General features: G+C 38.3%; 1 protein-coding gene across 3 annotated transcripts in view; it reads left to right on the top strand.

Moving 5' to 3' along the window:
* The first annotated feature begins 495 nt into the window (after positions 1-495).
* LOC128026944 (protocadherin-11 X-linked-like) overlaps positions 496-16,363 on the top strand; it is a 151,364-nt gene continuing 135,496 nt past the window's right edge. For all 3 annotated transcript variants that reach the window (XM_052614235.1, XM_052614234.1, XM_052614236.1), the window contains exons 1-3: positions 496-1,090; positions 8,162-8,746; positions 13,863-16,349. In XM_052614235.1, coding sequence (XP_052470195.1) covers positions 8,207-8,746; positions 13,863-16,349 — 3,027 coding nt within the window. In that variant the 5' untranslated portion in view covers positions 496-1,090; positions 8,162-8,206. The remainder of the gene's footprint in view (positions 1,091-8,161; positions 8,747-13,862; positions 16,350-16,363) is intronic.

Consider the following 16,363-nt stretch of genomic DNA (forward strand, 5'->3'; position numbering starts at 1 on the left):
GGGTATTATTTTGGAATACATGTAAAATTCTTAAAAACACTAGTTGATTAGTGAAGTATTTTTTTATTTATTTTTTATTTATTTTTTGGTAGTGTAAGTTATGTTTATTCAACCTAGAAAAAGTGACTGGGACATGAACATCTATCTATCTGTCTGTCTGTCTGTCTGTCTGTCTTTTTGCACATTAGTGAAGTCTAATGAAGTAGTTTGACGTTGGACTTTGCACACTAACTGATGTTTACAAGCAAAGCGAACAGTGCCCCCTTTTCCTCTCAGGCGAGTCGCGGCGTTGGAGTGAGGTATCAGTCCGCGGTGAGTGCGAGGGAGCGGGGCTCTGACTCCAGCAGCAGTGCGGCTTTAAGATGATGAAGGCTGTGAAATGTATCGCTGGCTCCTCCTCCCGCGATGATGTCAATCGGAGGTGGAGAGGTGGGCAGTACTAAGGAACTGAGTTCATACAATACAACAGAGATTGCTAGAGCTCTGCGTACAACTACGCCAAAACGCAGTCTCAGTGTATGGAAGTGATGCTGCATCTACAGGCACACTCTCCACCTGCTCCGGTACACTGACAGCCCATGAGTATTTCTCAAAATAGATGTTTTGCTCTCTTTCACTCTGTCAAACCACGGGATGACATAAAATGAGGATGTTTTAAACGAGTTACAAGTTCTTTAGCTGTCAATTAAACGCACAGATCAAAAGAAAACAACTTAACTAAACCGTTACCGTACATGAAGAGCAGCGTTCCCGGGTTTTTCCCGTTATGACTGTATGAATGCACTGAAATAAGAAGTCAACCCCATTTGGAGCAGCACTATCTCTCTGCGCGCGTGGGATTCAAGCAGTAGCCAGCCGCGAGACATCTGAGGAATTACATCGGCTCTCCTAAAAGTCATTCGCAGATGTTTTTCGCTGTTCGTCCGTGGACCGTGGACTTTTTCATGGACATGGATCGTTTTCTCTAGTTGGATACCGACTGGTCACTACGTGAAGCTGTTTGATTCTGGGATATTCTTCAGTCTGCTCCAGCACTGATGCCGCTACGTGACGGGAATTGAGAGTTTCCATATTCACAGAGAAATCCGAGGTAAGACACGTCCTCTTTATGCACATGTATTGCCTTTTTTATTTATTTTTTGCATTTTTTGCGAAGAAAAAGATGAGCAGAAAATATTAGCAGATTTTGACCGCGCTCCCTATAGTTTATTCAAGCGACCGGTTGTAGGTTAGGCTACTTTAACGTCTTTAAAAACATCGCGTATTAGATTAAATATAGACTAACGTAGCCTACACGTTACATGCGCTTTTACTGTTCGGGAAAAATAAACGCAAAAGTCAAAGGGCCTTTGCCCACAAAAGTCGATGCGATTTTCACAGTTTGCCTGAGGGAAATAAATTCACGGTGATATTTAAAATAATAATAATAACGAAACCAACTGCAGAATTTCTAAAGATACCATACGGCATCACTTTCCGATTGAAGATACGCTAGTCTAGTTTGTCCGTTAAAAATAATAATAATAAAAAAAAGTACAATGGCAAAAATAACGTGTCGTATTGAACGCAAATAAAAAGTCGTGTTTAAAATATAATTCCGAGGGAACATCTAATGAATAGCAGCATAGAGACTGCTCTAAGATGCCATCCAACAACTTCTGAAGCGTTCTTCTCAGTCTTCTGGCTTAATGAGGTTACGTTTGGTAATACTTCAGAACCTCCGAGGGAAATATTAATGTATCCCATAGTTTAGTTTGCATTTAAAGAAATGGAAGCATCACATAGGTTAGGCTACTCAAAACTTGCACGGCTGTGTGCAGCTCGCGAGACAGAAGAGCATCAGCAGATGAAGTCTGAAGCTGATCCAGGAGGATGCGTCATTTTCTGAACCGGTGTGCCGTCCGAGGCAGAACAGAAATACTTTGTTTTAAACACAGATCCGGTCCCTTAAAATGCCATATGGTAACCAAACTTTCCGCTAGAATACCATAACATCTTGGGCAGAGAGAGAGAATAAATAAATAAAAGGCAAAAAAAAAAAAAAAATCTTCAATGGTTTGTCAAGAACCGTTTTTGGCTATATAGAAGTTGTTGATTACTATATAGTTTCACTGGCGGTTACAAAGTTCTTGATTTCTTAATTAGCCTATAGGTTCTTCAGATCAGTGCATGGTTTTGTGACCTTTAATTAAAGTTATATAAAAATATAAAACTAGCTTTTTAGTATATAAATAGTTTTCTCAACCACTAGAAAATAATAGCTGAAAATAATCATACAAGATTTAACTTAAGTGTGTAATTTCAAATGTTCACCTATTAGATCATGCTAAACCTTGTGGTTCTAATTGGAAGTTTTATAATTAAGAGTGCATATACATTTATTGTTACTTCTGAAAATGTATTGTAGCTTAATATTATAATAGAAAAACAAAATGATAAAATAGCAAAGACCCTTACACTGTTTGCAAGGACCTCATATTCATATATTAATCTTACCTTGGTAATAACTGTAGTGACTATGGTATTTTGGAGCAAACTACTGTAGTTACACTGGAGAATGTTAGTGTAATCACAAGTGTACAAGTGTAATCCATTCTGCATGCTTTGTTCACATTATGTTATGCACCTTGACCTTTGATGACAGGTATGAGTTTACAATCTGATTAATTTCTCATTTAGATTTTTATAAGGACAAGAGTTCAACATTGTTTCATGCTTTAAGGCAAAATAATGCAACTGGTCTTCAGTTTTACAGTACATATCTGTTGGCTGGGCAACACATTGATAAATTCAGTAGGCCTTTCTCTTTATAACCCATTGTTTTTAGTACATATTACTTCATGGAGTGTGAAAAGAACTGAGCCCCAATAGATTATAAAAGAATGTATCAATATAATTTTGTATAATTTTTTTGAATTTATATTTTTTTAAGTCTACAAGAAAAAAACCTTCTTTACTACTATTTTATATATATATATATATATATATATATATATATATATATATATATATATATATATATATATATTTTTTTTTTTTTTTTTTTGGTTCTTTTTGATTCTAAATATATTGAATGCTGTGCTGTTAAATATGCAGTAAATTATATCTTAAACAAAATGTTATCTTTATAGACAGAAGTTATGGCACATTTAAGGGTGTGAGTATGTAAAACGCAAGACGTTCTTTTCGGTCTTGATTGGCTGCTTAAAGTATGATTATGTCATCGAACATGAAAGCACTAAACTGTACTGTACCGTACATCACAAAACAGTTGTGACTGTAATATAGTCCTGCCATAAATGGATAAGACTTCAAAAATGCATTATTGTGAAGTCAGATGTTTTAATAAACATTCTTATTGCTTTATAAGCTACCAGTATCATCAATTATAAGTAACAACAATTTGAGTGAAGATCTTACCTAGCAAAGGTTGATGATATCAATTGTACAGTTTACCTTAGCAAACTCAAATAGTAGTAAATATTAAATTGAAAAAAAAAAAAAAAATCTGCACTGCAGGGCTGGTCAAGGTGGTTACACTTGGGACAGTTTCCTAATATATTTTACAAAGTGATCTTGAATGATTTGATAATTAGAATAAAAGTTTGCCTTCCAACTATGTAACCATGCATACAGTATGAATGTTTATTTATTCTATATTAATAGTTTTATTTTGAACTCTCTGTGACCACTCCAGTGCCCTCTATTGGCAGTTTTATTTATTTATTTATCTTGCCCTGCCTTATAGTGAAAGAAAAGTCATGCTTTATCACTTTCAATTTACAGATTAGTAGCATAATTTATCTCTCCTTATACGTTTCACCAATTTACAGTCTGTGTTTGTGTGCAAGGTGAGCTGAATTTAATATGTTTAAAAGAAAATATTTTCCCTTTAACTATGTGCTTTGGGAAAAAAAAATAACATTGACATATAGTTGTGTATATAAGTACTATAAATAAGCATAAAATAAACCATAAACTATATAGTGAAAAAGGAGTGATGCAAGCATATATGTCTATAATTTTCAAGTCTGTAATAATTTTTTTATTTGAAGATAAAATTTAAGAGGAAAGAGTAAAGATGAATGGTGCATCACATGCCAGATACCAGTCTTTAAGATTTAGAGTTTCAATGGCATGTTATACACTTTGCAATGTTTGTCCATATAAAATCAATTTGGGAGAATGATATATCCACAGCTGACATGTTGTTCCACTGAAAGTGCCCACGATAAATTGCCTGATGTTGGTCCTAAGAATTAAATCAAGTTTTAGTATGATAATTTATGATGCAAATTAGCAAGATCTCAACCATGATTCACTCCGCACACTTTTATGTAAAGAAAATCACTCTCGGTTCCTTCTTGGCTGAAGTTAGCCATAACTTATTTAGTCACCTGACCGCATGGAAACTTTGATTAAGTGATAAATGGCAGACGTGACTGTTTGGATGCATAATCTTTGCTGACAGACCTAAATCGACTATATCTGTTTATCCATTGCAACTGGCAGCCTCTATGTTAATACCTCCCTATTGATCATTCAATTGATCATTGGTTCTTAGGATCACCATCAAAGCTACTCAAAGCCAGACTCTGTATTTCAGAAAGATCCTAGCTTTATATTATGCATCACTCTAGCCTGTTCAGGTACATGAGCAATTAACTAAGATGTATGAAAATACGATAATGATGTTGCAGAACAACAAGCCAATAGTAAAAGTAATATTCATGTTTAATAATAATACCACATGTTTTTTATTACCCCTATTTGATTAAAAAAGATGCCTTCATGATGTATAAAGGCTGAATAAATGATGAAAAAACATGTTTTCTGTTGATGAAAAGCCTGACATCCTGACAACACAGTAGGCTGGCCAAAAGCTGCCACGGGGTTATGGGTCTCAAGCTGCTGATGGCAAAAGGTGTAGGGCGAACTCCAACAAGACATCGGGATGTCAAATAATCGTGCACACATGAGGTTTCTTTAAACCGATAAAGAGAGCAAAGCTTCTGATAAAAATGAGTTAAGTGACATGCTTCAGGCAGGTGTCCCAGTTTAACTTCCTTAAGCGGCTTTAATCATTATTTTGAAATGTCATTTTGCTTTAATTACCGTTCGTATTCAATTTGATCGTTTTAATCTGATGCCCGTTTGGTAGGTTGAACTGTATAGATTTTTCCACCTCTGCAGCATTTGGTTCGTGCTGATTTATATAGACAGAGATTCTGCATGAACTCGCGGTTGACATGTAGAATTATTTTCTTCCTTGACAGCTCAGCTCAAAATAAAAAAACAGGCAGGCCTGTCCGTCATGTTATCACGTAAAGCAAAGTCTGTGTGCCGCTCACTCCAGACTCCAGAGAGAAGTATGGCTTTTGCATACTCCCTGGAATGCATGGTCCGCCGCTCAGAATAGATCACTGGAGCCCTGCGCAAGCAGGAAGAAAGTCGCACCGATACCCCTGAGCTCAATTTTCCCAGCTAATTCTTTTTATTCACTCTCGAGCTGCAAGTTTCCAAAGATTGGGAAAGTTGAAACTTAAAGCATTGCAAATTCATCCAGAGTGCAGTTTTGAAAGAAGCGCTCCCAGGAGTAAATCTGAAAATGTCTCCATGAGTTTTCGCAACAAATATAAACTGTCCTAAATATGGGGAGGAGTGACATGTGAGTTCCCGTGTGGAATTGTCTAATCCCAGCACCATGTCCCTGGGTAGCAGAGCTCCATACAAAAGCCAGACATCACTTAGTGAGAGCTGGAGCTTATATTGTCTACACTATTTGGTGCTATTTTGAGTTATACAGGTTCATCAGCATTCTCTCTCTCCTTGGGATGGGTTGATTTGTTATTGTTGAAAGTAAACTGATTAATTAGAAATGCAAGGGAATTGCAGAACAGGAGACCCGTCGCCCTTATTGTCCGTAATAAAGGCCTGTCTGCGTCATGGCTAATGTCAGTTGCAGTTATTAAGATGTAGATCGTCTTTTCATCTTTTATGCACTACTCTACAATGCACTCCTTAGCCAGTGAGTTCTCTTCATTATGCATTGTCGGATACAGCCTTGAACTCTTTTGGGTTTATTAGAGTACAGTAGGTGAATAGTAATTGCTTTGCTCTCACCAACTCAAAAATAGTGCAATCTTCAAAAGCAAACCAAATCATTTTTCACTTCTTTCTTCAAAGAACGACGTAACAGTCTGAGGATATGTGCAGATCGTACGATGGCCATTGATCACTGTCATGTAAATAATCTGAGTGGTGCTCGTCTGGCCAACAAATCTTTAATGAGTCCCTACAGTCCAGCCGGAGTTTTCACTGTGAAAAACAGAACATTCAGGCCTTTAGGTCTATGTGTGTTTAAGGAAATCAGCTTTTGTGATGAATTTTTGATGTGTGAAGCAAATCTTCAAGGTACACGATCATGTATCTCTGCTGCGCACGGCTTTGCTTTTAAACAAACACCCTTTTGGCGCATAGAAATTACCCATTAATGACTTGATGAATGGGGAGTCATTGTTAACAGTATTTTCAGGACATCCCATTTCAAAAACATAATGCCATGAGCTGTAATTTTTCTTTGTCACTCTAGACACGTGCAATATTTGAATAATTAATATGTTGAAGCTTTGAAAATGTTTAACTTTTATTAATGATCTAGTAGGGTTGGGAATTGAAAATCGATTTTGATTCCAGAATCGGATTCTTAAGATCAGGAATCGGATACTTGTTGTCAAATAAAAATTTCAATTCTGCCTATCAATTACTATGCACTTTATTTTTTCTTTTCATCTCTGAGGACCAGACCTAGCAATCTGCCAGGACATTGAAATGTTTGATATCATTATTTAATCATATTGGAATCAAAACTGAGATTTGAAAAGAATTGGAATCGATAAGCAGAATCGGAAACGGAATCAGAATTGATAAAACTCAAACGTTACCCAAATCTATGATCTAGTTGTATATTATTACAATCGATTTGATTTAAAAGAAAGTCAAACTTTTTGCTTTTTGTTGTTATCAATGTGGTTATTGATATGTAAACAGAAATAGTACTGCATGGACAACTCTGAAAACTAACAAAACCCAGAGTCTGGAAGTGTTAGGCATCTCCCCCACCAGTTCTCTGTGACCTAGTTGAGTTGTTGGCACATTGTGAAAGCCTCAGCCCTCTGGCTACTCTTATTTATATAATGCCCTGACAGGATTTATGTGGCCATCGAGCAAGTTGGCAACAAACACTGAAATGCTGATTCATAAATCATGTCTTGGTACTTTTGAATTATGGCTTTGTCCAATTCTTCTGAGGGATATTGACAGTCATTTGGGACTCATGTCTTTATTGTTAAACTTTAAATCATAAAACTCTTACTCACACTACAGTTACATCTTGGCTGCTCAGAATATCAACATACTGTAATCTGATACCAGGCATTGTAGCTCTGTTGAGTGTAGCCAATGGCATAAAGGAGTCCATTATGTTCAGTATGAAATCTGGACAGTCTCTCTAATGCAATGGTAGGTTGTATTTTGGAGCATTTGAATGTTTTACCCAATGATTCCTCTTGTTAAATCAGTTTCTTTTTCCTTTTGTGTTTAAATAAATAAATAAATAAAAAGTGGAACTTGGTTAAAGTGGTAGTTCACCCAACAATGTAAACTGTGTCATTTACTCACCATCATGTTGTTCCAAACCTGTATGACTTTCTTCTTTGGAACACAAAAGAAGAAGAAAAATATATTTTCTGTCAAGTTTCTTTCTTACTATTTTTCACAAAAAAGTCCAGTGAGTCATTTGAAAAGATCCAACTCAAGGGAAATTTGTTCACATTGCGTACTCATGAACACGGATAAAGATTTAAAACCTCTGTCTCCATTATTGTCATTAAATGAAAGAAGAGCAACCAGCATTTGTTTGTGTGCGTTTTTTTCCTGTACACAGAAGAAAGACAGACGGTTTGGAAGTACATGATGGTGCGAGAGTGAGCAAAATGTTATATCTGGCTAACTAATCTCTTTAATTAATTGAAAAAGTTAATATGCTTTCCCAAAAAGTTAATGTTTTAAAGGATCAAAAAGCTATTTGTATGAAAACTATTTTATGGCTGTGAGTATGACATGACCATTTGTCTTTTTTTCCCCTCTTGTCTTCCTCTAGCAGACTTTGCCAATCTTTCAAGACAGTGCAGCACCTACTCTGAGTATGGACTTGGCAAGTGAGGCCCATGTTCTGGTGGTTTTACTCACCTGCCTGTTCTTGATGTGCCAGGCTCAAGAGAAGGACTACACCATAAAAGAGGAACAGCCGGAGAATGTGCGCATCGGAAACCTGCGCAAAGACCTCAACTTGAACCTTGATCCAGACATTAAACTGTCTTCTGCGCTGCAGTTTAAACCTGTCTACAAGACGGGCGATGTGCCATTGGTCAAGGTAGAGGCAAGCACGGGAGAGATTTTCACCACAGCCAACCGCATCGACCGTGAGAAACTCTGTTCCAGAGTCTTCAATGATAAGCGCTGCTTTTACGAGATCGAGGTCGCCGTGCTACCAGACGAGATTTTCCGATTGGTCAAGATCCGTTTTCTCATCGAAGATATCAACGACAATGCCCCGCTCTTTCAATCGACTGTTATCAACATCTCCATTCCAGAAAACACAGCCATCAACAGCCGCTACCCTGTCCCTTCCGCATTCGACCCTGATATCGGGATCAATGGGATTCAACACTACGAGCTTGTCAAGGTGAGTTCAACGTTCAGCTGTGATTTATTACATGATTTATTACTGCCATTTAATGGGCCCTTAATATCCAGAATAAAAATAGCACAGTAAGCAATAAAAAATAGTTCTCAAGGTTTTAAAAGTAATTTCCTCTGTTTTGTGTTTGGTAAGTTGTTAATTGCACCGAGATAGATATGAACAATGTGGAGAATAGTTCTTTCTTCTAACTGATGTCTTCTGAGAAACTAGCGTAATATTCTCAGAGGATTAATATAGTCAGCTCAAACTGAAAAGTAGGATAATGGTATGCATGCTATTAAAATATATACAGATGCTGATATGTTATGTGTGTATATAATTTAGCATTTTATACAGTGTGATAAGGCCGATTAACTCCAGAAGTGGTAAAAGTCACAAAGCACTCTCACGTACATCTGGGCTGTCAGTCACAATGCAGAAGATTACGACAAAGTACGTAGTTCAATGAATTAACTAGTATTCCCTAGAAAGGTCGCCCTGTGTTTTAATTAAAATTCAAATACAGTGTGAAATTCAAATACAGTGTCAAACAATGAGCTCAAGACTGTCATTAAAGTGTGAAAGAGTAATTTGTACCTTTTCTTTTGAGAATTAGGCGAATCCTTGCTTTTCATGTCTGATTACGTTACCAATTTGCATGTTTAAAGAGTCTCTTTCTCTCCCTCTCTGCCAAGACTGCTGCGGCTCTCTCGGTTGCCTGTGCTTGGAAAATGACCAGTGCATTGCCTCACAAAATTACAATAAATATGTAAAAGCTCTATTGCCTTTCAGATGATTTCATCTGTTCTTTGTCTGTAAGTGTAGTGTTTCCTTTTATGAATCATGTACAGAGTTTGGTGAGGGTAGATCTAAGTAAACAGAAATGGAAAGGGAGGATATGTTTCATCCTCTGAGGTTGTTGAAAGCATCCCACGAGCAGCATCTGGCCGTGAATCCACCTCTTGGACTGCGTTTGCATGGTCCTATGAGAGTACGTATCTCTGAAGCTCCCACACAGTAATGGTTAGACCGGCTCACCGTCAGCATGGAGCTGCAAGATTAGCATTGTGGGCCACAGCTGCTGCACGCGTAGCTTTGAAAGAGCTCTGATAGCAATCCCTCTTCTGCTCTTTACTCATTCCAGTCATGTCCCCAAGGAGGAAGCCCTCACTTATTACACAGAAGGCCGTTATTGCCTACCCCGGTTTTAATTGCGGTGCCATATTAATTGTTCCATCAGCTTTAGTGTTGCCATGTCACCATACAGAAAGTAACATGCATGGCTTGAGGAGTGCTTTCCAATAGAAGAGATTTTATCACTCAAAGAGAACCTCTTTTCAACTACTATCTGGAGACATGTGGATCAGATCAGGCTCATGGGATGAGGATATTGACTTTTCTGTTGTGGGTTCCACCCAGCTCATTGTTATTTTCCCCTGCCATTTAAGCACTCTAACCTCACATTAAGAAAGTCGTTTCTCTCCTTTTGAAGCCATTTGTGTGTTTTTAATCATCTGGGACCACTGGCACTGTTATTTTAGATCTGCGCCATATTTTAGATCCTTCAAAGGACTTTCATTTCAGCAAAGTCTCCATTGGATTGCTTATTTGGGGAGTCAAGGTCAGCCTTAAAGTTGTTATCATTTAATTTCAATAATTCATGAGTATTTTGGTTTTCATCTGCGTCTGATTCCGATTTGAAGCTTGGAAGAAAAACTTGCTCGGCTTAAATAATTTATTAAAAGTGTGATTTTATTTTATTTTTTAAGATCGAACTTCTCACTCTTCCAGTTATTTCTGTTCAAGACAATGAGAAGAGCCAGTCGAATGATGCATTAATGATCAAGGGTTGACAAGTAACATGTAATAAAGAGTTCCCATGAATATTCCACCACAAAGGCTTGCGATTGATTCTTGAGAAAATATCATCCTCTTTGAACAAAGAAATTGTTCTGCCTGAAGTTGAGCTGAAGGGTTCTGACACTTCTCACAAAAGGTTTGTTTCCCAGGAAACGTTTACAGTATAGAAAATAGATACTATTAATTTTAACAATTAGCTTTTGAGAGTATAGATGCTCATTAATACATTTTTCTCTCTTGAGAATCAGTCTGAGTAAAAGAGCATTAAAATTAAGGATGAGTGGATAAGGTAAACTGATTTCTGCTACTGTTCTGGACAATGGTGGACACTGGGGATATATTAGCTGATTCTAATCACATTACTACCTCAGTCAGTTGGTTACATGTTTCATTTGTGCCTAATTTCTGGTTGATTCTTCAGCCAAAGTTTCACCAAGGAGTCAATGCTTGTGTTTTGGTTTCCGGCAAATGGCTGATTAATTCATAGTGAATCAAAAAAGGTGACAAAATGTTCAGACTGTTTAGTGTAAATTAAATATTTATGTCATTGTATTATATGCATTTACTACTTTATATTGTATTCTAACACAATATAATAGTGCAAGGATCTAAAATATTCAGTTTCTCTGTTGTTGATACTGAGTTCATTCCTAATCGTTGCTGTAGAAGGTCATCTCATTGATTCGTGCAGCAGATATTTCAGCCAGTCTGCAAAGCTGAGAGAAAATCTGGGGTTGAACTATGCAAAATGAAGCCTACTGATTCCTACTATTCTACTGTAAAGATACCCCTCTCTTTGGGTTATTTATAACTGACATTCGCTTTTGCATATATTTCTTGATTGCACCAGGCAATTGGGTTCAGTTTAAGCAAGTTTTTTGGCTTCGTCTCACACCCAGTGTTATCCTCTGTCAGTCTCGACTTGAACAAAAGAGATTCATCCCCTGTGTCTCTTATAATGCTCTATGGGTCAGTTGCTATGAATATGTAGATTCTTATGCATTACCTGTATTAATTTCAGGCATTTGTCACTTCCCCTTGGACTGTGAGTCATGTTCTTTTTTACTCTATCTGAGTCTGTCTGAAGATAATCAGAATTCCCCAGCCTCATTTTCTATGGGCATGGCTTGAAAAATTATGATTGTCAATGGCAAATCTCCTCAATGCTGGGCATTTTAAACCCAGACTCATTAACTAATCCATGTTTTAGCTCCCTGTATAAATATGAAACAATCAAAGATAACTAGTGAAAAAAAAAGCTGTATGGTCACCAGGCATGCATTTGTAACTGACAAACTGTAACCCATCTTTACCATAACCACAAGTGCACTAAACAGATCCGCCTCTCCCAGACTTTGGTGTTGATTCTTACATAAACATCTTCACGTCAGTCACATTTGACTTTTTTTAAAGAAGAAAAAGTTTTGCATGTGCTAATATATGTAGGCATCCAAATGGTTCCTTTTTATAACCTTTCCATTTTAATGCTAATTATGTTCTTGGATGTATTTTGATGTGTGTTTTGCATGTGTTGGAAGTGCTGACAGTAGACCACAGATGGTCACAAAAGTGTGCCAAGAACCACCAAAGGGGGAGCTTACATGATTTTAGCATGTACAGAGCTTACTTTGTCAATGCAAAATATAAATTGTCATTTTCCATTGTAGTTCATTTGTGGCTGCATGCAGTGTGCCAATAAAAGATGGGTTGTTAGTGCCAGACTAAATGATTCAAGATTAACCATGGCATGAGAAATGCATATATGTATCGTAATTTGAAATATGTGCCTAGACAGAGTAATCTTTCTTAGCTTTATGTGCGGCAGGAAGCTTATCTCTTAAGGAAGTTGCCTTTTCTTGTTCTAGCATGAAATGTTTTTGACTGAAAGAGCTTCAAAGAGCCTCTTTGTTTCACAAATGTGCTTGACTCTCATTCAGGCACTGTTCCCCTGTCTCCCTCGTTTGCCAATCGTGGAAATATAGAATATGTGTGATGTTTTGCCTTACTATGCAGCCTGATCTGTAATAATAAATATTAGGGATAGTTAGGTAGGAAGGCAATTATTTTAAACAGTAGAAGCTGGTTTCTCTTGGGGATTACAAATGCATTTGTTTTCATTTTTCTCAGGCTCTGCTGTTGCCTAGAATTAGCTCCTTGCTGGGAGAGAAGCTTTTTTTAATGTTCAGATTTTTCACTTTTCTTTAATCTGTGGTGGTCTTGCAGTATGTTTCAAATTGAAGCTTATCTCTTTGACTCCTTTTTCAGCTTCTTTCTTCACATATGAACTTGAAACTGCACAAGCTGTCTTCCATATACATATACTAAATCCAAAGCTTTGCTAGTTGTATAAAACAGTAAGTTGTGTGCAGGGAAGCAGAATACACAAGAGGATAGGGCTAGCTCACTGTTTCAGAATTTGAGATGCCGTGTGGCTTTGTTACTTGTAATTGTTTGTAGAAAATGTTGTTTTTGAATGTTAAATCTGCAATTTTCTGTCAGACTGGCAAATAGTTTTTAGTTTTTAAGAGTCAGCTAAGGCCAGGGAAGAAAAAACGTAGTTCATCAGAGTCTAGCAAAGGCTTACTGTAATATTTACAGACAGGAATATTAGCAATGATTAATGCTTATCCAAGTAAATATGGAATGACACAAGGCAATTTCCTATCCAGCAAACAATTTTTCATTGTTTACCACATCTTAGACCTATTTACTTTGGGGGCAGAAACCGTGCTCTATGCATTGTTTATGGCATATATTTTAGTTTCCAGGTGCTCGATGAAACAGTTTACTAGGTGGAGATCCAGTGTTTGCTTTATAGGATCATAACCCCCCGGATGGGCTTGTCAAGTAAATATTTTGAAGACCTTGCACATTTTCTCATAGGAATAAAGAACTTTAACCCCAAGGTTTAATGCTGGAGCTAAAGCCAACATTTGTTGAAAGCCAATATAAATTACTGGCTCAAACACATTAGTATTTGTGTTTTTTATTTTACTTCTGTTCTGTCTGAGAGATTATCATAGCATACACTTCAACATACACTAAAAGTAGAAAAACTAGTAATAGACACAATAATTACAATAATATTAATGACAACTGAAACAGAATGAAAAATGCATCATGGTATTTTAAGTTCAAGTATAAACATCAAGTGGGGGTGTTCTCTTACTGACTTTTAGCTAAACATTTTAAAGATGTACTGTTCTTAGTCAAATATACTGCAAAGACTTTACACAACTGCTATTATTTTATTTTCCAGAGTGTGAGTGAATTTGGCCTGGACATCATTGAGACGCCTGAAGGAGACAAATGGCCCCAACTCATAGTCCAACAGAGCCTCGATCGGGAGATGAAGGACACCTTTGTGATGAAAATTAAAGTAGAGGATGGTGGCACCCCTCCAAAGTCCAGCACAGCTATTCTGCAGGTCACCGTCTCAGATGTGAATGACAATCGGCCAGTGTTCAAGGACAGCGAGGTGGAGGTAAACGTTCCTGAGAATGCCCCAATGGGAACATCTGTCACTCACCTTCATGCCACAGATGCTGATCTGGGATCCAATGCTCAGATTCACTTCTCCTTCAGCAACCAAATATCCCCTTCCACCAAACAACATTTTGCTATTGACAGCACAACTGGACTGATTACCATCAAGCAGCCATTGGACAGGGAATTCAACCCGGTGCACAAGCTTATAGTGCTGGCCAGTGACGGTAGCTCTACCCCTTCAAGGGCTACAGTGATTGTCAATGTAACAGACACTAATGACAACGTCCCCTCTATAGATACCCGTTATATAATGAATCTTGTAAATGGCACTGTGCTGTTGTCTGAAAATGCCCCCCTTAACACAAAAATAGCTCTAATTACCGTGATGGACAGAGATTCAGATCTAAATGGTAAAGTGACTTGTTACACTGATCACGATGTACCTTTTAGACTGAAGCCAGTCTTCAATGACCAGTTTTTGCTTGAAACTGCTGCTCCTTTAGATTATGAGACCACTCGAGAGTATGCAATTAGGATAGTTGCATCTGACTCTGGGAAACCTTCTTTGAACACTTCGGCAATGGTTCTGATTAAAATAAAGGATGAGAATGACAATGTCCCAGTTTTCCCTCAGCCTGAAATCCAGCTGTCCATTCCGGAAAACAATGACCCGGGCACACAGTTGATAAAAATCAGTGCAACAGATGCAGATAGTGGTTCTAATGCCCTTATTATTTACAGTCTTGGCCCAGATGCTCCTGATGGATTTAACATAAATCCCCGATCTGGAATCCTTTCTGTCGTCAAAAGGCTGGATAGGGAGAAGCAGGAGACGTATTCATTCACAGTCATTGCCAGGGATAATGGTTCTACCCCTCTCCAAAGCAATGTCACAGTGAAGCTAATAGTCCAAGACCAAAACGACAACAGTCCAGCCTTTACCCATCCCGAGTACAATTTCTATGTGCCTGAGAACCTGCCTTTGTATGGGACAGTGGGTTTGATCACTGTCACTGATGCAGATGCTGGCGACAATGCAGTCGTCACTCTCTCGATCATAAATGGGAAGGACAATTTCATCATCGACCCCAAAACCGGGGTGATCAAACCAAACATTACCTTTGACAGGGAGCAACAAAGTTCCTACACGTTTGTTGTCAAGGCTGTGGACGCAGGTCAGATGCAAACAACCTCCTATGCCAAGGTCACCATAAATGTTGTTGATGTGAATGACAATCGACCAGTGTTTGTCATTCCCTCCTCAAACTACTCCTATGATCTAGTACCTTCAACCACCAGCCCTGGATCAGTGGTGACCAGAGTATTTGCCATTGACAATGACACTGGGATGAATGCTGAGTTGCAGTACAGTATTATTGGAGGGTCACCGAGAGGATTGTTTGCCATTGACAAAATGACAGGCAACATTACTCTGCAGGAGAAGATTATAGCTTCAGATCAAGGTCTCCACAGGCTGGTGGTAAAGGTAAAAGACTTGGGACAGCCTGAGTCCTTACATGCAATCGCCCTTGTCCATTTGTTTGTCAATGATACTGTCTCCAATTCAACATTCATCCAGGAGCAACTTCGCAAGAGTTTGGAGACTCCTTTGGAGCGGAACATTGGGGACAACAACGTGACACCTCAGACCAATGGCTACGTAATTGTTGTTATTGCCATAATAGCTGGAACTATGACCGTTATCTTGGTGATCTTTGTGACTGCTTTGGTACGCTGTCGACAGACACCTAGACACAAAGTTGTCCAGAAGAGTAAACAGAGTGGCGAGTGGGTATCACCCAACCAGGAGGGTCGGCAGATTAAAAAGAAAAAGAAGAAGAAGAAGAGGTCACCAAAAAGTTTGCTGCTGAATTTCGTAACCATTGATGAAGCCAAGACCGATGACCCTACTCACGAGCACATCAATGGCACCTTAGACCTCCCTGTTGAACTTGAGGAGCAGACAATGGGAAAGTATAACTGGGCTACCACACCAACTACCTTCAAACCCGACAGTCCTGACTTAGCCAAGCACTACAAATCTGCTTCCCCTCAGCCAACATTTCAGATCAAACCAGAGACCCCTGTGGCTCCCAAAAAGCATCATGTCATTCAGGAACTCCCGCTGGACAACACATTCGTGGTGGGCTGTGACACACTCTCCAAGTGTTCCTCGAGCAGCTCCGACCCCTACAGCGTTTCAGAGTGCAGCTGTCAAGGGGGCTTCAAAGCACCTGGACAAATCCACACCAGACAGGTAATTCACAAGTT

The sequence above is a fragment of the Carassius gibelio genome, chromosome A14 (genome assembly GCF_023724105.1).
Source record: "Carassius gibelio isolate Cgi1373 ecotype wild population from Czech Republic chromosome A14, carGib1.2-hapl.c, whole genome shotgun sequence".
NCBI lineage: Eukaryota > Metazoa > Chordata > Actinopteri > Cypriniformes > Cyprinidae > Carassius > Carassius gibelio.